The sequence below is a fragment of the Pygoscelis adeliae genome, unplaced genomic scaffold (assembly GCF_000699105.1).
Source record: "Pygoscelis adeliae isolate BGI_AS28 unplaced genomic scaffold, ASM69910v1 Scaffold48, whole genome shotgun sequence".
Classification (NCBI taxonomy): Eukaryota; Metazoa; Chordata; class Aves; order Sphenisciformes; family Spheniscidae; genus Pygoscelis; species Pygoscelis adeliae.
The window spans coordinates 1896843-1917996 of record NW_008825618.1 but is presented as its reverse complement, the minus strand read 5'-3'; the positions used below and the strand labels follow the sequence as shown (position 1 = coordinate 1917996).

Below are 21154 nucleotides of genomic sequence, written 5' to 3'. Positions count from 1 at the left end.
TCTTGTTTGGCTATTTTGGACTATGACTGCCTTTGATTAGGCTGATGACAACTAGGTAACACAAAGCACAGCGCAGCGTGAGCAGCTATAAAGAATCAGATATTCAACATCTGGTCTGCCTCAACAATTCTAACAGTAGTAAGCTGCCTGAAAACCACTCCAAAAGTGCCCCAAATGACAACATACAGAAGTTCTCTTGTAGCTGCTAGGGCAGCCATTTCTATGTTTTCTTGTGAAAAAAGCAAGAATAACTAGTTTTGCTATGCAATTATCCAATCTCGTGTCTCATACTTATCGGCTAGCCTCTGAAAGATGGCAGAGCAGCAGATACAACAAAAAGTACATTGCCAACAGCAAAGAGTAAATCATTCTAGCTGAATCACTTGGAGGGAGTGAAACATCTGTAACAGATTTGTGTAGCATACAAGAGACACAATGGAGCTGATTCACCAACTTTTTTCACTTTCCAACCTCATATTGTATTGCAGCAACACTTAAAACAAAAATTAAATAAAATATAAACTTCCTGTAAGGTGCTACTTATACTTTTTGGCAGAACTATATAGCAGAAAAGGTATATTCCCAAAGAGTTCCCCAAAAAGACAGCCAAATAATAATACAACTCTCAATTACTGCAAAATAATTTACAAAAAACACTGGCAAATATCTGACAGATACACCAAAGGGAGGGAGGGGAGAAATCAGCAGGCAGTGCAAAGTATCAGACATGGTTTAGTTAGCTTTATGCAAGTATATTCTGAAGTCTGTATCTAAAGTAAAAAGGCTACAGTGATCTGATTTTAGAGATGGCTGAAACATTAAAACAGACACAGGAAATTGCATAATTTAGTAGACACGTCCTGATGATCCTGACAGGCAGCTGTGTCTGTAATGCACACTAACAAAGACCTTAGGAGCATCATTTATGGATCAGATATCCACCATTTAGGACAGTTCTTCCATCTGTGGAGTGTTCAGCAAAACCAGAGCAAGTGAGCCTGTCAGCCACTGTTCAGAGTTAGGAGATGCAAAAGGAAAAGGCTGAAGCAATACAGGGACATCTAGAGATTCTCCTGGTTCTGAAGTTAAATCTGGACCAGCTTCATTAGAGTTTCTATGTTTGGCTCTTCATAGAAGGGAGCAAGAACGAGATGTTAGTTGCATAACTGTTAGCTGAACAGAAACCAAAGCTTGAGACCTGGGAGAAGTGACAGATCAATCGGGTAAGCCTGGGAAAGAACCAGAGAAAATTACTACTCTCCAGCCTCAAGCTGAAATGCTAATTAGAGACAATACAGTCAGGATAGAGGAATTAGAGAATATCTACACAAGTACTGTAATTTAAGATTAGTAAATTTCTTTAAGAGTTGGAAAGAATAAGTCTGCTATTATAGGGAATTGTCAAACTGCTTAGGTTATATTTCAAAAGGAGTGTCTAAAGTCCTTAAATGAATATGACCAAAGAGACAGAAATTCTTCATGATATTTTAATGAACTATACATTGCCATTAACCAATCTAACTGAATCCAAGGTAGACCAGATTGTACCTAGCAAACTCCTAGCAAAAACATGTTAAGTATAACTGTCACAACTAATTCCAAAAACACTGCTGCCCTGCAAGGCAAGGCACATTTTACCAGCAGTCTTCCCCTGGTACAGGGAAAGACTGCAACACCCCCATTCCCCCTTCGTACCCCAAATCCCCTCTCACTTCTTTACCCAAAGCATAAATTTACCCAGCCGTTATACAAAGTCATGCACAGATGTCAGAATTACGAGGATCTCTTTATGCTCTATCACTGCCCACACGTAAAAGCAGCAGGCAGGACACAGCCCTACGAAATGTGGCTAAAACAGAATAAGAAGTTAATCACTCTATTGCTTGATTCCACATTTCAGTCTTTCTGCTCTTATTTATGAAGTGAGAGAAGAAGGATAAAGATGATGGAATTTACTTGCTTAGAAGTTGAACTTTCTTCCCGTCTTTGAGAAAGGTATCCAGACTTTAAGTTACGTGCCTGTTTTATTAGATTATGACCAGAAATGCATTATAACAGTCAAATAAGAGGTAGAGCGGGTTTTCCATAAAACAGTTTATCCATTCATTTGCAGTGTACATTACAATATCTACTACTGACTACGTGTTGTTACAAAAACCCTACACTATGTCAGCGTGCTTTGTACACAGTTGCATTCCAGTCACAATTTCAATCATATGCAGATTGCTAGTGTTTTTATTGCTGATATACACATACAGTTTTAATCATCCTCCTAGAGAAATTCAGCAAGCGATCATCAAAGTATAAAAAATAAAAAAGAAACTTCAGGGACCAGTGGGGAAAAGCATCAGAGCACAGTGGCTAGCCACTTACTGTGAACTCACAGTGGCACTTAACAGTGACCCCTTGCAAGGTCTTTAGGTCAAGTGTAACAAAGAGCAAAAGCTCTGAATGCTTACTTGAGTGCTGTGCAAGGGCTCACTGCTACAAAGTCTTGTATACACAGGCTTATTTAAGTGAGCAGATCTTTTAAGTTCAGTGGGAAGTGCTCACGTGTCAAGTTAGTTATGTGTAAGTCTTTGCAGGAGCAGACCCCTAAGTATGGAAGGAGGTTATGTTCTGTTTTTTTAAATAACACCTTTCTGAATCTGAAGTGCTGTTTTTCTTACCTGAAGTCTAGTATTCATTTCCAAGAAGTAGAAATTCTTACTGGAGTCCACAAGGAATTCTACTGTTCCAGCAGAGGAATATTTTACTGCTTTGGCAAGAGCTACTGCTTGTTCTCCCATTGCTCTTCGAGTTTCAGGGTCTAAAAAAGTGCTACAATACAGAAACAATGCCTTTCTTTAGTTAAAAAAATAATAATTAAATCATTTAATCTTCTGCTTAAATTACCACCAAAAGAGGACAGCGTTATTTAAGTTATGAGAACATGTCAAGACTGTCAAATGTATGCCTTTACATCTATATTGCTCCTAAATAGATATACTGCATGCTTTGCAATTACTGCTAATGTACAGGAAATTCAGGATAAATAATGGTATTCTCTAAAATATAAAATAACATAACATAACTTTTTTAGAACACTGAGATCTATAATAATGTAAGTTAAATGAAAATACATACAAATCCATTATATTTTAGAAAGCATATCTATTTGCAAAAAAAACTGTAACTAAAAAAATCCATCCAATGGAAATATGAATACCAAAATACAAGACAGGAGGTCTAAGGGGAAGTTGTTTTCTGACTCTGAATTAAAACAGCGTGGCCGTTTCATTGATATTCTATGCAATAAAGAAGTTCTGGAAATTAATGAAGTATTTATTTGGGCCTCTCATGTGAGTAAGATTGCAATGAAGAGAAGTTGGGCATTCATAGTATTTAACTAAAACACCGTCAACAATATCATGACTTAAACCTTTATATCCTGTATCTCCTCTCTCAGCTTTACTTGTAAGCTGAAGACTAATTATCAGTGTTTGTTAGTTGCAATGCATTCCTTTCCACAAATCCTGGACACACTCAAGGGCACCCAAAGAGCAGCTCAGCTACCACCTTGGGAGCCACTGTGAACACTGCCCAAATACCAAGCCGCCTTATTCTAAGAGACCAACATGCCACTTCCACTGGTCCAGTGAATTGAAAGCCTCGGGAAGGTATGTATTCTCCTTGTTACTCTCCTCTGTACTGCAAATTCAGATTTAGATTAACCTATGCAAATTGTTAATTTAGAGCTAGAGAAATTTCTGTAGCTTTCCATCAAAGCTGTGAAACTGGTTACCCCTCACCCCGATACACTGACCTTCAGTGAAAGACAACGTGGCTGTTCATCTTATATGAGCTTATATATATGCTTATTATATTTCTGTGGTGACTTACATTAGGCACATAACTCTGCTATCATTTTAAAAGTACTTTTTTAAGGGAATAGAAAGTCATTTCTACCTTACCTCTAAGTTACTGTTTAAAATGAAAATACCAAATGTTATGTGTTACTTGAGGTGTCCTCAACAGTGAGTCCTAATTCTGCAAAGGAGCAATCAGGAGCCTCCACATATCTGAAGTGGCCCCATCAAAGTCAGTGAAGCTCCATCTGGGGCCCAGGACTGCACTCAGACAGAAGCCAGTGTTGGGTTAGGACTTACCTTTCAGTACTTAGTATGGGGTTTTTCACTGAGACCTGAACTCACAGAAGAGCTAGAGTCTTCTGCCACAACAAGCCATATTTGACGTGACACAAAAAAGTGAGGAAATACCTAGGCAAACTGGGAGACAACGGAATCTTTGTCATTACAGGAAAAGTGCTACTTAGCACCTCCGTCCTTCCAGTGCCCACGTGGGCAGATTCTGATGGACAGTAGGGCAGGCATTTTCAGACTTTAGGAAAAAAATTCTTTCATGGCAAACAACGGGATCAACAGGAAAAGGAAGTCAAGTCTGATCCCAAGAAAGCTGTCAGATCCCACACCAGATCAAAGGAAAAAACAGAAGATGTGCAAAACTGTGTCGTACCTATCAAAAATAGGCACTGGTAATGTAAAAAAGTTTCATAATATTTCTTATTTTGATTCAATAAGAGGATAATACATTACAAAAAATCAACAACCTGTAATTCAATTTGGGGTTTCTGCAGGGTTTTGATCATGAAAGGTCAATGAGTGGCTTACGAAGAACAGAACCTTTTCAATATTGGCTTCATATTCTATTTCTAGAATAACCATTATTACCTTCTCATATGGATGAAAGACAGTTACTCCCCTTTATTCCAGTGGTGTCTTCCCTATGTTTGTTAAATGTAGGTCTGAGATCTCTCTGTTCACCTCCTGCTGTAGCCAAAGAATGGAACAGAGGTGTCACACTGCTAAAACTTGATCTCTGCCACATGGTTAAGCTTTATGCTCTAAAATGACTCAAACATCCCTGCAATCAGCTAGGTTAATTAACCAAAGTTTTCCTATTCCCCTCTGCCGCTTTACCTTTCATATACATTGTTTCTCCCTTCTTTAACAATGCACCTTTTACAACTGAAATAACTCTTCTCCAATCTAACTAGGCATCACTTGAAAACACAGCATTTTAAACCTAACTTCAAAGCTTTTTCTCACACATATACCTGTTATTCTTTCAACCAAATAGCTCCTATGGCAGCATGAAGGCTGCAAAATAAAAAGGATTCGTAAGATAAGAGCACCAAAAAGAAAAAAATCAGACCTGACGTTTCACTCATAAGGCCTTATTCAAACTATTGTAAAGTTGATCAAAGACAATACAATTAGTTTGTTCCATTGTTTCTACATCCAGAGAGATGACCACACGGGCAAGATGTTACCTCTCTTCTAGTTCATCAGATAATGTTTCCCAAAATACCTCCATCACCTTCACTCACAGATAAGGTTGAGATTTTGAAAAGTACAGACCATTACACTGTCAGTGGAAACTTACTGCTCAGCTCAGAAAAAAAAAAAAAATATATCAATAACATTTACCCTTCCTATGAAGATACCACTACACTGGGAGAGAATAGTACCTTCATTTTCTAAATGTCAAGGTCAGCTTACCTACTCTTAGGAAATAGTTAGCCATACTGTTTGTTTAAAAAAATTACTTACCTACAAAAATCATTCTCCCTTGAGATTATCTATTACGTACTACCACACTGTGGGCATAAATATGCTAAAGTATTTGAGAACACAGTTTTGCCCCCACATCTAAACTGTGCCCACCAATGAATCATGTACACAGTCACAAACAGAACAGGCTCGCTGTTTCTCTTAACCCCAAATCCTTCAACGATTTCTAGACAGAGTGATAGGAGATGTAGAGTCTGATATACATACATGCAGCACAACTCTAAGGAAAGCTTGTACGTAGAGTCTAGTTCAATAACATACCTTTCTGCTAAGTTCTTGCCTATAGACATTCATTCAAATTGTCGGTGGCTTCAAATAGCACCTTGGCAGTTAATCTGGAATATGATCCTGAAGTACTTGGCATCATACTGAGATCTTTCAGAGAGAGCTTAGCGCTTGGGAGAAAGTGAAAGAAGTTGCTGTCTGTGCACCTTCCAAGGACAGAAACATTCCTGAGAGAAGCTAACAATGGAGCATGCAAAAAAGGTCACAAAAATAGTTTAGCTGTTTCACTTGCATTCTAATGCAGTCACTTACTGGTAAACTAACCTCCCTTTTAAATCTTCTGCCCCTTAGATCTTTCTGTCACAGGCAGAAATAGAAAGAAACATTTTTGTCCTTTGAAGTGAAACTGAAGGAACATCTTTCAATTTAAAAAGACACTGCAAAACCAACATCTAGGATAGATAAGGCAATCTCAACTCTGAATGTATGCAGCTAGAAAGAAAAAAAAACATAATAAACAAATGATTTCCTGCCTGAGATGAAACTCAGGGAAATTTTGGGAAATTGTTGAGAGAATGTCCTAAGAATCACCTTATTCTGAAAGTCTTGGATGCTAAGGTTTAACCCAAAGGACATGGAATCACTGGAGAAAAGTAGAGACAACAAAGGAGAATAAGCAAGCAGCAAGTTCTAAGGACTTGCTCACTGTGGATGCTAATACGGATCTTGCATGCTAGTACAGAATACAATGGCAGAACGCTGTTCCATCATTACTTGTCCAGGAAAGGCCTGAAAATGTAGAGAGAAGGTTTAACACCCAGTGTCCTGAAGCTTAGCATTTTGAGATATGATAGTTAGAGACCGCACCTCAAATACTGTGTTCAGTTTTGGGCCCCTCACTACAAGAAGGACATTGAGGTGCTGGAGCATGTCCAGAGAAGGGCAACGAGGCTGGTGAGGGGTCTGGAGAACAAGTCTTATGAGGAGCAGCTGAGGGAACTGGGGTTGTTTAGCCTCGAGAAAAGGAGGCTCAGGGGAGAACTTGTCGCTCTCTACAACTACCTGAAAGGAGGTTGTAGTGAGGTGGGTGTTGGTCTCTTCTCCCAAGTAACTGGTGATAGGACGAGAGGAAATGGCCTCAAGTTGCGCCCGGGGAGGTTTAGATTGGACATGAGGAAAAATGTCTTTACTGAAAGAGTGGTTAAACATTGGAAGAGGCTGCCCAGGGAAGTGGTTGAGTCACCATCCCTGGAAGTATTTAAAAGATGTGTAGATGTGGCACTTGGGGACATGGTTTGGTGGGGGAATTGGTAGTGCTAGCTTTACAGTTGGACTCGATGATCTTAAAGGTCTTTTCCAACCTAAATGATTCTATGATTCTAAATAGTATTCAGTGGAGGATCAAATCCTTAATCTCTTTGACTGCTACAGCAAAGGATAGTGCTGGATGATCACAGTGAGTGGAAGGGCCTTTGCATGGCACTTCTCCATAACAACATTCCAAAATCTTAACTTTGGGCATCAAATAGTACAGATAGCCAAGTGCCTCTGAACAGCTGGACATTCCTTCACCCAAGCAGTGAGGCAAAATTTAAAGCGCTTTAAAAAGCTTCCAACAGGTTCTGAAATGGTTAGGTAGGACACCTGCTCTCACCAAAGTGGAGCTTAAGAGCACTCCTTTGAGCTCCAGTTATTGAATAGGAAGTCAGCTAAGGCTTTTGTATATTTCCTTTCTATTGATCCATTTACTTTAGATTGATCCTAAAGGATCAATGCATTTTCTGATAAGCTTATGGGCCTTGTTTCTCCACACAGGGAAGAATCCCTTCTAATCACTCTAGCAGACAGGAAAATACAATCACACCCTTGCATTTTTTCTTGCCAAAGTACACTGTCTCATAGCAACTGTCTCTGAAAATGAAAGAGAAGAGTTTGGGCAGAGGAAGAAAAAAACTAAACTAAGGAACAACAACAGACTATTAAAATGTTACTCATCTGTTTAAATTTCAGTCTCTGTGGTGAAATGAGAAGCCAACAGCATCTTCCAAAAAGGTGTGAAGCTAGAAGCAAAGAAAATTACTGTAAATCACTGGAAGTTTTGTGTAGCACTAACTTTGCCCAGCACTAACTAAAAAACTGGAGATGATTCGATATGTCTTATTGTCTGTGCTTCCCAGAACAGACAGAGTAGGACAACTGACTATGTTAAAAGGGTACAAGCAAAGTTTGTTGGTCTCCTATTTGAAACTGGGGGATTGACCACCATGAACACTAGGGCTCCCTTGAATACTGTAACCTCATCAGGGTGTGAACTAAAAAGCTTTCTCTCCTCAAAAGTGAGAGGTTTTTTTGGTTTTGGTTTGGTTTTTTTTTTTTTTTTACAAGAGTCTGAACTTCCCTAGGAAAACTGGACATTTTGACCATGACCCCATACGGATAAGTTCAACAGCAGCAGACTTAGCTTTAAGAAAATCACAGAGATTATTCTCAAAGCCAAAAGGCCCTCAACAATCAGTCTCTTAAACTAGATACTTAGGAAAAATCACCATAGGAAAAAAGTAAATCAAAAGAGGCTTGAGAAGAGGCCAGCATCAAAAGCCCTAAATTGTACAAAAGACAAATAAACATTTTAGCCCACAGCATCCCTATCTCCTGGGCTTCATGAAAGGAAAAAAAAAGCTTCAACCTATCTCAGAGCTCTTAATGGCAGCTACCATTTAAAATAGGAGAAAAAAAGGACTACTGAGGACTTCGTATTTCCTCCACCCAGCCATACAAGAAAAGGTGTTTCCAGGAGTCATTAATCAATGAGACTAACTGAAACAGCATTCACAGGAAGGGCTAACTTCAGGCTTTAGGGTCTCTATGGTGTCTCACCGAAGTTAGTACCCTGCTTATCTGCAACAGTCTTGTAACCCTTTGTAAATAAATGGATTCTGCAGCCAAATGCAAGTGGCTGTAAGGCAGATAAGGCTTCCAAAGCTGTCAGTAAATGTCTGGCAGAGTCTAAAACATTCAACAACGAGAAGGAAGAAGAGTTTTCACGCCAAATTTTGGAAGCTATTGACTTGCCCACACTCTTTTGTACAGTTATAGGAAGAGATAAGAAAACTTACTGGCAACTCTAAAAGAGAAGCCCAAGATAGTTAAAAGGCTGATATTTCTGATGAAAGAAAACACTCTGATCACAGTTGGCTGGTGAGAGAAAAAGATATCACTCCCTTTAATTGACCACAGACATGAAGAATGAGCAGGCAGTAGCGGCAGGCAGCACCTTACATGTACTCCTGAGGCAAAGACTCTCCTCTCTTAAGTACTTAGGTGTACGTATATGCACACGCACATTATATCGGGACCTGAAGACTTCACACTTCACAAACAAAAACACAGTAAGATCTTCAGGCATAAGGCTTCTGAGAAATCCACAAGCACTACCAGGAAGCAACAACAGCTATTTAAGCATTTATTAGTGGGTTTGTATCCTTAGATTTAAACTTTGTTTTTTAATTTAAAATCTAGGTCATAAACAGTGCCAGTTATGTGGCGCTTGGATCACAATTATGATCCAACATTAACTTATATGATGCCTCTAAATAAACATTTGAATTATGTGCTTTTCCTCTAAAATATCCTTATATGATGTTTATATAATATCCTTATATCATATAATATCATATCCTTATATGATGTTTATATGATATAATATTTTCATTCTTATATGATGCCTCTAAATAAACATCATTTGAATGATGTGCTTTTCCTCACATCCTAAATTGTTACATCACATAGTTCTGTGCTATAAAATAATGGCAAATCCATCCCAGCTGGTGAACACGTTACACCGGGAATTCCCACGGGTAGTGGGACACATATACCTGTGTCTGGTTTTCTGAAATCAGAACTTCCTTCTGCCCTTTTTTCTACACATATTCTCTGACGAATGCCATGCAACAGAAAACACAGCAAGACCGTACCTTGCACAGCAGCAATGTATTTCAGCTCCATTTGAAATCAGTGGGATTAAGATCATTTAGTACTTTTGAGTTACTGGACACCTATATCTATAGTTCGCTACTATGAACGGTACTAAAAGAGGCACAGAGTATTTAGTACCTCATGTTCCATTTCAGATAGAAATAAACAGTACTATCTGGCCCTCTCACAATTACTATAACATAGTCAAATATCTGTATCTGTGGTAAAATGAATACTTTTTCCATATTTTATCTTACTTATAAATCCAAAAGTTGAATGGCAAAGAAAAGGAAAAATGTCTCAGATATATTAAGAAAGCCATCTCATATACCACATATTTGATCATTAAGATCCATATCCATTTTATATAAGATCATGAAAGGAATTAACAACACAGCACCTTTCTTCTTAGAGAAAGACATCATGAAGCAAGATCAAAACACCCTCAAGTACATCATCAAAACTGCATTACAGTCAAATGACTATAACTTAAACATTTATTTATTTTCTTTGTGGTTTTTAATAGAATAAAATTTGCTTGCATTTATACAATAAATAAAATCAGCAGCTTTCCAAAAGTGCTTTCAATAACTATGAAGCTGCATCAAGAGTCTAGTATACATACCTCGGTGCTTCCTCCACAACTTTTTGGTTTCTCCTTTGAATGGAGCACTCTCTTTCATTCAACCACAAGGCATTACCATGTTTATCTGCCAAAACCTGAAACAGTTACACGCTGCTATTAACAAACAGATGTATGCATACGGCCTTTTGACATTATACTATTATGTAGCATTCAGTTTAATTTAAAAATAATTTTTTTCCAATCTAGAAATACAGGTTGGGAAAAAATGCTAGTGTAGAAAATTAATTGTATATGAAATACTAATTTAATGCTCCTTCAAATTCTGAACAGGGTTATAGAGTTTACATATGGCAAAACAACACTCACTTCAAAATTTGTGAAAAGCTCCCAAAAGTTCATAAATCAGAAATAAAAAGACTGAAATAAGATTAAAACTATATTTTCAAGCATTTAAAATTGTATTGCATAATGAAATTACTCAGAATCATATTGTTAAGCAATATCTTGTGTCAACGAAGGAGAGAGAAATCTCAAAGGATGCCAAGTTTCGCTCCTGAATTACACACAAAAGTTTTCAGAAACAATGCCTAACAGAGCCTTCTCAGTAAGCAAACCACAGCACCCTATCTTTAACGAAGAAGAAAAAGTCTTCAGAAACGTTGCAATCTTTTACTACGAAGAATAAAATTTGCTACTTCCTCAATATTTTCAACGGAAATTAAAGCAGCAGTTTCAATGAATTTCTCAAAAATCAGGTGTCAACTACAGTTCTTGGCTGCAGCTTCAGTTCATGGAAGAGTTAAACATACAGTCAAGCATCTAGATTCAACTACCTAAATTAGACATTAAAAAACACACAAGTTTGGCATAACAGAACTCTCAATTGATTCTGCAACTTCAAACTGGAAGGAAAAGTAAGAAAAGGAACTCTATCCTTTTATGAAATCAACTGTACAGTGCAGCCATTTCCAATAGCAGGATACTGGATTTAAGGATTCAAGTAGACTTCCTCCAATCTTATGAACTTATACTCTACACTTATTCTTGGAACAATTTCTTTCATTGCAGACCACACCTGCTCCCTTTCTTCCTTATAAAATTTTCCCTCTAATCCATTTTTTTCCATCTTCGTGCTCTGATCTGCGGGAACCTGTGCCAATATTCATGCTTCATTCTTTAATAGTGCAGTTCTACACTGAAAACAGACAAGATAAAAAAAGAAGACAATCTTCCTCAAACTGCGTGAACTCAACCATATCTACTCACATTTGTGACAACGAATCTGTATTATTTATTATTCCTTTTAGCACCACTGAGCGAGTATGGCAGTAAGCAAGATGAATTCCTGCATCTATGACACCAATGTTTGCTGATGCGTGAATAATCTGGGTAGATGTGACTGAAAACAAGGCACTGATCTCATGAAGACAACTTGCGTGCACTGTGCGCCATCGGACCCAGAGTGCTCTGCACTCTGTAGGATCAGACTTACCTTTTCCTCAGAAATTCTGTTGCACTCCCATAAATTTATGGAGCTTTCTAGGGGAAAAATCCCCTCCAGAGAGTTCTACAAGATCGATGACTTTGGGAGTTCCTAAACTACAGCTTGTCCCAGAACCCTCTTCCCTGCCCAGGGGGAGGTTTAGCAGCAGCAGCACGAGGGAACTCCAGCCGACTGCCAGATTCTGTAACAGGCGACTCAGTACAAAGCCAAAAAAAAAAAAAAACCACCAAAACCAAACCAAAACAAAACAAAAAAACAGCAGCGTCTAAAGCAACTTCCTACCCGAGTCCTAAGTCATCCAATTCACAACTAAACATCACGGAGCTCTACAGAAACTCATTTGGAAAGACAAAAGATTTTTTTTTATTTTTTTGTTCTTTTTTTAATATTAAAATAGTACCTCTAGGGCATAGCATGGTACTCAGATGGAAAATCGCTGTCCTGTAAGTAGAATGATTCTTTGTGAGCACTTCTGTTTCATTGTTAGAAAGCCTACAACCTTCCACAGAATTCAGCCTCATCAAAACAAACCAACCAAAAAGTCCCGGAATATTTCAATAAAAATGAGTTCCTGTGCTTCTCTTCTCTCTCTCTGTATTTTCCTGGAGGGGATAATAAAATATTTTTCAGGCCAACTAGTAAATATTTTCTTTCACTTCAGGACATGTCTTGTGTCCTACTTAATTTCTGCAACCTAGATCTTAAAATAAATGTTTTTCCATTATCAGTTAATATGGCTCAAAAAGACATACATGAGCATTTACTATAAAACTGTAATTATAAACAGAATAAGCCAAACAATATCTAGTGTTAGGCTTTTACTTTCATTTTGGGTCCACTGTTTTCATTATCAGAAACTAAAGAAGATATTTACTTCATAAAACAATTAAATTTCAGAAGACATTTATGGAATGTTGAAATCATCATCTCTGAGATGACGTGAGATTCCAGCCCATATCTCACTAAATATGCGTGTCACAGCTACAGCTTTTTTTCTAAATATCTAAATATTCCTAAAAGAAAATGTCCTGTTTTGTGGGATTAGATGATTATGACATTGGTATATGCTATGTACATCTATATGCCAAAATAATTAAATATAACATATCACAACCTCTCCTGCATGATTCAGCTAAATTCTATTTCCAGTTGTAGGATTGCTACTTAGCCAAGTAATAGTTAGACATTCCATGTACTCTTACTTTAAACTCAGGTCCTTTATATCAGATATTTCAGGAGAACAAGACTTCAAATCAGTTCAAGCATAAAGTCTATTTGGACTCTATTTTCCTGTTAATTGTTTTAGTCTTTTCTCATGTTTTACAAAGTGATTGTTTTATAGCTAGACACAGGAAACCCCTTATTTAACAATTTTAAGTACCAATGCTTTGGAGCTATATGAGACCGTTAAAAAAAAGTTCTATTTAAAAGTTACTGCTAAATGAATAAATATTTGGCATCTGGTCTCAAATTGTTTGTATATTTAGCAGTTTGAAAACGAACCAAGGTCAACGTCCTAAAGCTGATTAGAACATGAAGTTTAAAATGATAGGCTATGATACTGTTAAAAGGTACCATCAAAGTGTTTGTGTAAGGAAAACAATGTTCATTGTACACTTATTTTAAGTAAAATCATGAATTATTAATGGCAAGACTATTTTGTTTAATCTAGGCAAAATTATTTGACTGCTCTTAAATACATTACTGCCTCCTTTTTTTGAGGTAACCTTTTTTCAACCTAGAAGAATCAAAGCAACGTAAAATTTGCCCCCAACTCATGAAAGTATGGAGGAATCATTCTCATCTAACTTCAGTTATCAAAGAGTCAGTAGAATGCTGCTGAAGCTCCCAAATCTGCAAGCACTGAAAGGAATAGATCTTTAAGGTGTATTGATTTGCATACCAAAAAGAAATAAAAAAGGCAAAGGTAGTCAAAAATTATTAGCCGTAGCAAGAGAATATAGGACGAAGCTCTAGCAATCTGACCTCTTTTGTAACCTAAGACTAATGCTGAAACTAAGTGTTCGCTGTATACCTTCCCGTGATCCTTCAAAAGAGAGTAAGTTGGGGTTTAAATTTCATTTTTACAGACTGTTTCTTCATTTCACATATGCAATAAGTTAAGCCCATGCACAGACAAGTTTTATAAGGAAAGTTAAAATAAATAAAAGACTAGGAAGTATCAGGTTTGAATGGGCATATATCTGGCAGAGTAAAAAACATTAATTATTTCTCTCTTACAAATCATTCCACACCATCAAATTTATTGTTGTTGGCTCATTCAGTTATTGAGCTACTGTCAAAATACTTCAGGCTCTCACTGTAAAAGAAAACATGCCACAACTTAGAAAGAGTTTATATTTTGGACAAAAATAAATGAAATTTGTGTTGAGAAAACTGACATACTCCATATGGATTTCTTGTCAGGAAAGATTATTTCAAGGCTATTGACAAACACAATTTAGTTGCCTACATAAGATCAAATACATCACAAATTTTAAAATCATAATTTTGTTAAAAAGTCTGTCCAAACCAAACAAGTCTTGTTTTGCATTAGCACATCTGGCTTAACACTAGATCAGATAAATGATATAAATGGTCACAATCCAGAAGTTAAGGAGAATACACCTGATTTTGAACCACAAACTGCCCAAAATGGGATATAAATCCTCCTGAGTTCCCAGGGAGCATTAGATACTTCAGAACAGAATCGAAAATACTGACAAAACCACCTAGAACTTGCAAGAAAAATGTTAAGCACGGCAGGGCTTGAACTCCTACATCCTCTGCTGCACTCAAGCACTGCAATCAGGACCCAGAGTTCAAGCTCCAGCCCTCAGGACAGATGCCTACAACCATTTTTTTCTTTTTTTTCCCAACGCACTGAGCGCGGTTCATTGTCTTCCTGCTAAAGAAAGGCTAGAGAATAAAAACAGGAAGGCTGTATTGTGTATGATAGCCATGCAGTTTGAGCAATGGCCCAAGACACAGGAAAACACAAGACTCTAGGCCTTTTTTAGCGGAGTGTTTGAAACGTTTTGAACTTTGATTAGTTTAGGAGTTCAATTATTATTAACTAAATAATAATAATAATAATAATACAAACCTGGATTTCTATATGACGAGGATTATCAATGAACTTTTCTATCAGTAAGCGATCATCGCCAAAACTTGAAGCAGCTTCTTGAGATGAAAACCTAAAACCTTCCCTTAAATAACGAAAACAAAAAGAATAATCTATACTTTAAAAGTTAAGTCAAGTTCTGAAGTATAAACTGGAATGCTTATTCATTCCAGTCATCTGGCAGTTTTCATCAATTAACACACACATCCAAAAACCAAGTGTTACCATTTGCATTTGATTCTTTAATGAGCATCCCTTTTTTTCTTTCTTTTCTTACAAAGACAAAAAAAATACATTCTCAAAGCACAGAGAATTTCAGAGTGTTTAAAAAGTCTGGGCATTTCCGACATTTATTTGCATGAATTTTCTTTGTTGGCATTTTCTTCTGCAAAAGTAATAAAGTAATCCAATTTTAAAAACCATTAATTACAAAGTACTCGTTATACGGAAGTAAAGGTGAAGCTCACCATTATTTAAGGTACGCAGCCCTCTTAATACTCAAGAATAGCAGAGGTTAGTAGCACGTTAATTAGATGAAAGAACTGCAGATATAATATTGCAGACCTTGTAAATTCAATCGCTGAACACACAACCTGAAGATGCAATACTTCACTTTATAGAGCATACCAGCTGTACTACTAGCTTTTCCCTGCATTAAAGTATAATTGTTACACCATGCATTCTGTATACTTCCTTCTGTTTTCTCTTTCACGTATGTAATTACTCAAACGAATAAAGATTGTAAGATACTATATTTATTGACTTTATTTTTCATGGCAGAAAGATTACTCCTATGGCGCATAACCGCTGACAAACAACTTCATGTACAGCTTTCTCAGGGTGAAATGTACCATAATGCAGGGACCCAAAGGCTCCACAGAAGTTTTCTACAGACTTACTAGCCCCATTTATGTTGATAGATACAGAAAGTTTGGGGTAAGTTTCTGTGAAATTGAGCACTGACATATAGCAACCCTGATATTTGTGCCCTGAGTAAGAACTATGGCACAACTTATTTGAAGTTTCCACACTTCCATCTCTTGAATCTAGTTCAATTCCCTACAATATAGAGATGCGTATGTTTAAAGGTATTTCTTCACCTTCTTTCAAGATTGTAGAATAATATATGCTGTAATTTTGAGAGATTATATTCAATGTACAATCTTTCCTAAATTCGTATTTAACTTCAATGTATTGTATTACTTACTGAAGAGAAAAAGGGACATCAGAATTTGTGATTCTCTATACTACCTGATCTGTCCAAAAAACCAAAGTGAGGTAACAGACAGCCGTACACAATGTTTGAGCTTACTGAAACAGATTTAGAGCTATTTTAACTCCTATATCAAAGGCTTTATTTCCTTTTGTAAACATTCTATCAGACAGTTTTATGCACAATTGACTATTTTTCCTTCATTGAAGTATGTGCTAATTAGAAATCTAAACTGCAATACTTGTTAAAAAAAAAGTCAGGTACCTAATTATCTAATCTATACATCTGTAAATCTCTTTACATTATGTATAACCGGAACAACTATCTCAGTCAGGTATTCTGACCTTGTTTGTATCTTACAAATCTGTGCAGTTGCATTTGTTCAGTAATAAAATTACCATAAACACACTTCACCTTCCTTAAGGAAATCATACTAACCAATGGAGATGGGTCTGAGTCTCTTTATGAATATTAAAAAAAAAAAAAAAGAAGCTGTTTAGGCTAGAAGAGAATTTGTATTTGAAGCATTATGCTTTCACCAAGCAACAGCCCTACAGAGCCTCGCTGCAAGGAAGATGCTACCCACGCAGCACAACTGTACTGATACATGCAACCAAGTCCAAAACTTTCCTGCCCACGCTAACCCCTGAAGGGAAGTGCAGGGGGACTTGGGACAGGGAAACCTCAGCTTACTGCCCCTATCCGGGCCCAGGTACAGCTTACCATAGAAGCAACATGCTGTCTGCAGCCTAATCAAGCCCTGACGTTTGACAAGACACAATCATTCAGGCTGATGTACCTCACCTATATGAAGACCATCGTTGATACCTCTATGCTACGAGTCAAAGCAAAGAGGTACCCTGGTCAGAGGATTCCTGAGCAGGGGCTCTGCACAGACCCACACTCCAATCACTAACCGCCTACTAACACGGCCGTCCTCCAGCCACCTGCGCTAGACCAAGGGGCAGGGAGGGGGGAGGACAGACTGTCCATTAGGCAATATTGGGCACCCCACACTACAGGGACAGCAGCTGAGCCAGTATGCAAGGAGAACAGCAAACAGCAGCAGCTAAGAGGGGCTGTGGCAGGAGGAATTTCTGGTAGTTTCTCATAAGGATGAGTTGGTGGTAGAGGTAGTTTTGACAGCAGGGCTTGGGGGAGAGGATGGCATTTTGGTTGAATGTTAGTTATTTATTCAGGCAAGATTTTTCTATTGAGTTAAGGTTTTTCTCAGGTTCTTAGTAACTTTTAGTGGCAGTTTTCTTTTTTTTTTCCCCTCTATGTGCAGATTTGCTGCTTTTAGGTGCTTCCATTAGCTAGCAGTTTCCCAACCCATAAATTAGTAGACCGGTTTATGATGAAAAGGGGCCCATAGCTGCCTGCTGCAAGGATGACTCACACCCCAGGTCAGCCACCTGGAGACACACACTGCCAGTAAGCTGGAGCACTGCTAACAGTATGGCCCCATGCAGCACACACAGTGACTCCGCAGCCCCAGTTGCAGGAGTACCAATCACACATCAGATGCCTTCACACAAGCTGGATGGGGGGCTGAAAGGCCACCACAGCCCATGCCTAAGGCAGGCAGGGAGCACCACTGCCTCTCCTCAGGGGCAGGGTGGGTCATGCTGGTGGGAGCTGCACACTAGTCAAAGCCTGGAGGCATCAAGGGGAAGAAAAAAAAAAAAAGAGATCCACCTCAAGCAGCTGTACATAGAGACACATGGCCAAGGAAACAAACAGGAACTGGAGCCTGCATGCAGACACAGAACTGCAACATCCTTAGAATAGCTGAGATGGGGGGACAGGACTTACAACTGCAGTGCTGCAATGAACAGCTACCCACTCTTTAAGGCAGGCAGTAGGATAGGCTTGCCCTTTTTACGAAAGGGCAGGTCAAATATATGATTTTCTTCTCAGGAAAGGGCAAGAGGATGAGAGCTGGAAGGTCTAGATCAAGGAAGAGGCCAGTAAGGGCAATACTGCAGTGCAAATTTGTTAACAGTCCACCTGGCTCAAGCTGACAAAGTGAACAAATTCTTCTTTAAGCAACTCAAAGTCTGAGAACTTGATTGTTTGTGTGGTTTTGTTTTGGGTTTTTTGGGCTGGGGGGGTGGGGATTCTGCTGTTGTGTTTTTGGTGTTGTTTTGTTTTTAAACAGGAAACTAACCTCCCTCACATCTGTTGGAAAAGCAACACAGAAGACCACAAGTTTCTGATGGATGCTGAGGACCTCTCAACACCAACATTAGATGAGCTGAAGAATAATTACCAGTAGCAGCAGAGGATGGAATCGAGGATCTCTTGAGAAATCAACCCATACAAGTCAGTAAGACCAGATGGGATGCTCAGAGAGGTAGGTTATGTCACTGTGAGACCGCTCTGTCATCTTTGAAAGGCTTCAGAGGTCAGGAGAGATTCCTGATGACTAGAGGAAGACAAACATTGTACCCATCTTTGAAAAGAGCATGAAAGAATCAGGAGAACTTTAATTCTGGGAAGAGTCACAGAGCAAGATCTCCTGAAAGCTATTTCTAGACACATGAGAAAGTGACTGAGAACAAACTGAATTTACCAAGAGTATCATGTTTGACCAATCTGTTTGTCTTTTATTACTACACCTATGAATTACAGGACAACAGTAAATATCGTCTCCCTCAACTTTAGCAAGATCTTAATGGTCTCCCACAGCATCATTGTTTCCAAGGTAGAATATTACAAGCTACATAGGTGCACAGCTAGATGGGTGAAAAAGTGGCTAGATCATTGGGCTCAAAGTTAGCAGCTCATCCTCCACATGAAATCCAATACAAGGGAATTTCCCCAGGAATCTATTATTCTGGAACCAGTTTAACCTCTTTATCATTGACCTGGAATGCATCACCACCAGTCTGTGGACAACGCTAAAACAGGGTCATCAATATACTCAAGGGCAAGGCTGCATTTCAGAGAGACCTAGACAGTCTGGAGGAATGGGCTCACAAGCATCTTGAGTTTCCACAAGAACAAACGCAGAGTCCTGTACCTAGCACAGACTAACTGTGCTGTATCAGTACAGACCATGGAACTGACTGGCTGCTTAAGATGACTTGGAGGTCCTGGTGGATAACAGGCTGTGATGCAAGTGAACAGTGCACCCTGACAGTAATGAAGGCTAATTAAATAGTGGGCTGTTATCAACTGCAGCATAGCCAGTAGACCAACAGCAGCAATTATTCCCCTTTACTCAGCACCTGTTAGACCACACCTGAAATACTGCATCCAGTTTTGGACACTCCTAGTACTCAAAGATGTTGATAAGCTCAAGTAAAATGGTCAGAGCGGACCAGGACTGGCATAGTCAGCCAGGCTTGTTGAACCTGAAAGACAACAAGGCTTTAGTGGACATCTAATAGCAGCCTCCCAGTACTTAAAGAGGAGTTTACTAAGACAATGGAGCCAAGCTCTTTATTGCAGTGCACAGGAGAAAAACAGGACAGTGGTCAACTTGAAGTGGGCAATTTCCAACCGGACATAAGGAAAAAAAATGACTGGAAAGAACTAAAACTGGGCAGGCTGTTTAGAGAGGCTGTGAAAACTCAATCCTTGGAGGTATGCAAGACCCAACTGGGCAAAACTCTAAGCAACCAGCTTCAAATTCAGTGCTGATCCTATTCTGAGCATGAAGCTGGATGACGTGATGTCCCTATGTCTCTTCAAACATAAGAGGGTTGTTTCATGTTTCAACATGTTTCTATAAGGGGTAGAACAGGATGTCTTTAAAGGTTCCCCTCTCTCCCTACAGTAAATTTATCTACACTGAAGTATAAGTTGTACAAAAGCATTTACTGACCTTGCCACAAGCTTTCTTGTGGTTGTCTGAAGTGAGATAGCCTGTGCCAACTTTCTGCCTCCAGCTCAGAGATCAGCATTGCTGCTTTAATTAGAACAACCACTTTCTTTGGAAGCAGCCATACACTAATAAAAGACTGTAGTAATTATGTAATATTTCAGTTTCCAATATCAGGAAATAGTAAAAGAAAATAGTTTTTTCTTTTCAAGGACAGAATTAGAAAGGCCATTTAGTTAAAAACAGATGTATGATAACCACTAGTACAGTAGAATCCCTCTAAAACCATGACTGGTAAGTTAAGTAACCAATAAATACTCAAATGTTGTTTGATTTTACATACAAAACCAAAATCCATTGCTTCAGCTTGACTCCAAGTTTAAAAAACTAAAATGATCTAGTCACAGCATTTTACATATGTTTACACATGTAGCTGGCATGGAAATCTGTGTTTAAAGAAGTTTCTAGGAAACACTGTTCTTCACTCATCCAATTGACTCCCTCCCCTTACCTGAACACTTCTACAGCATATACCTGTGCAGGACAGACTAAGGATGCCAAACCCATACACTCCCATTTTTGCAGAGCAGTCTGACAGGCCAAATGCACTGCTTTGGGGACATAATAAAATTCAGCGTACAGGCTTGTAATAGGGAATGCTGTTCAGTTTTTTAAAGCACTGGCCTCATACTGCACATTTCAGATTTCCTTTGCCTCGGGAGGTTGGGGATTCAGAATGATTTGTTATATATTTTCCACTTCAACTTCTTCCAGTTCCAGTGCTCATTCCTTCAGAGCCATTGGAAGATTACAACATCGGGGAAAAAAAAAAATCAGACATTTCTGAAGGAAGGTGGGAAACTGCAGAAGATTATTGCAGACTACAAAAACAAATTTGTTAGTAGTTCTCCCACATATCCTGTTGTACCATCCAATGAAGAGCAACAATTGTAGAACAGTGGAAGTAAACACAGCACGGTACCACAGGACCACAGAGGAGAAGTTATAAGGGGTTCTTGGAATTTGAGAGCAGATGTTTGACTTAAGTTCATAAAATTGGCATAA

The 21154-nt window shown here is 38.5% G+C and overlaps 1 protein-coding gene across 1 annotated transcript in view; it reads right to left on the bottom strand.

The window, feature by feature from the left end:
- PCCA (propionyl CoA carboxylase, alpha polypeptide) overlaps positions 1-21154 on the bottom strand; it is a 299399-nt gene that overhangs the window by 174071 nt on the left and 104174 nt on the right. Inside the window, exons 11-13 of the mRNA XM_009333370.1 lie at positions 15030-15132; positions 10459-10553; positions 2670-2820 (exon numbers count right to left, since the gene is read on the bottom strand). Of these exons, the coding sequence (XP_009331645.1) occupies positions 2670-2820; positions 10459-10553; positions 15030-15132 (349 nt within the window). The remainder of the gene's footprint in view (positions 1-2669; positions 2821-10458; positions 10554-15029; positions 15133-21154) is intronic.